The sequence below is a fragment of the Eimeria mitis genome, genomic scaffold (genome assembly GCF_000499745.2).
Source record: "Eimeria mitis Houghton genomic scaffold, Emh_scaff3039, whole genome shotgun sequence".
Classification (NCBI taxonomy): Eukaryota; Apicomplexa; class Conoidasida; order Eucoccidiorida; family Eimeriidae; genus Eimeria; species Eimeria mitis.
This window is the reverse complement of record NW_013571384.1, coordinates 4,712-6,022: the sequence shown is the minus strand read 5'-3', so window position 1 is coordinate 6,022 and position 1,311 is coordinate 4,712. Positions and strand designations below refer to the sequence as shown.

The 1,311-nt window shown below is 54.6% G+C and overlaps 1 protein-coding gene across 1 annotated transcript in view; it reads right to left on the bottom strand.

The window, feature by feature from the left end:
• Positions 1–1,049, bottom strand: part of EMH_0061650 (uncharacterized protein) — a gene marked incomplete at both ends in the record, with an annotated part of 1,253 nt that extends 204 nt beyond the window's left edge. Inside the window, 2 exons of the mRNA XM_013497947.1 lie at positions 3–342; positions 711–1,049. Of these exons, the coding sequence (XP_013353401.1) occupies positions 3–342; positions 711–1,049 (679 nt within the window). The remainder of the gene's footprint in view (positions 1–2; positions 343–710) is intronic.
• Positions 1,050–1,311: the final 262 nt, after the last annotated feature.

The window sequence follows — 1,311 nt, the reverse complement described above, 5'->3', positions numbered from 1 at the left end:
TTTATCGGCGCGATAGAGACGAAATAAACCCCCAAAGGAAACCCAAGGTATCTCTCTGCTCTTTATTCTAGTGCTGCTGCTGCTGCTGCTGCTGTTGCTGCTGCTGGTGTTGCTGCCGGTAGTGCTGTTGTCGCTGCAGCAGCTGCTGCTGCTGCTGCTGCTGCTGATGAAGCTTGCAGGGGCTACCGCGAGTCTTCCTGGGGGCGTTGCTGCGTAGAGGATGCAGGGGAGGGGGGCCCCCGTGCTGCTGCTGCGAGCAGCAAGCCAGCCCCGCTGCTGCAGTGAGGGGGAGCGAAAGACAAGACGCTTCTGCTGCTGCTGCTGCTGCTGCTGCTGCTGCTGCTGCATGCAAAAGCAAGAAGAAACAGCAGCAATGCAACGAACTGCAGCAACAGAAACGAAAAGGAGAGGAGACAGAATGCAGCAGCAACAGCAACAACAACAGAACCATCAACACAACCAGCAGCAGCAGCAGCAGCAATAGCAGCAAGAGATATAGAGCTGCAGCAGCAGTCACAGCAGCAGCAGCAGCAGCAGCAACAGCAGCACGAGGGTATTTGTTTGTTTACCTTTTGTTTAATATCTTTTTCTTTTTCTTTTTGTTTTTGTTTTATTTCTGCTGCTTCTTTTATTTGCATTTTAATTAAATTTGCTGCTTTCCCTCGAAATTTATTTTGCTGCGCCGCAAACCACAAAGCTGCTTCTCTCACCTCTGCTGCTGCTGCTGCTGCTGCTGCTGCTGCTGCTGCTGCTGCTGCTGTTGGTGGTGGTGGTGGTGGTTTGGTTGCTTCTTTTGGATCTGCTGCTGCTGCTGCTGCTGCTGCTGCAGGGTCTGCTGCTGCTGCTGCTGCTGCTGCTGCTGTAGGCTGTTGGATGGAGCGGAGCCCCAAAGCTGCAGCAGCAACAGCAGCAGCAGCAGATTTAGTTTTTGCTGCTGTTGCTGCATCTGCTGCTGCTGCATCTGCTGCTGCTGCTGCTGCTTCTGCTGCTGCCTTGCTTAGGATGTTGGCGTTGTCTTTCAGGGCTGCTGCACGTATTTCTGCATGCATATTTGGTGCTGCAGGGTTTGCTGCTGCTGCTGCTGCTGCTGCTCTATCTGCTGCTGCAGCTGCTCTATCTGCTGCTGCTGTTGCTGCTGCTGCTGCTGCTCTTTTGTTTGCTGCTGCAGCAGCAGCAGCAGCAGACTTTCCCCACAGGCTGCGCCATATGCTGCGAAAGTCGATGCATGCATAGGGGAGAGGTTGCCTTGCTGCTGCTGCTGCTGCTGCTGCTGCAGCAGCAGCAGCAGCAGGAGGAGCAGCAGGAGGAGGG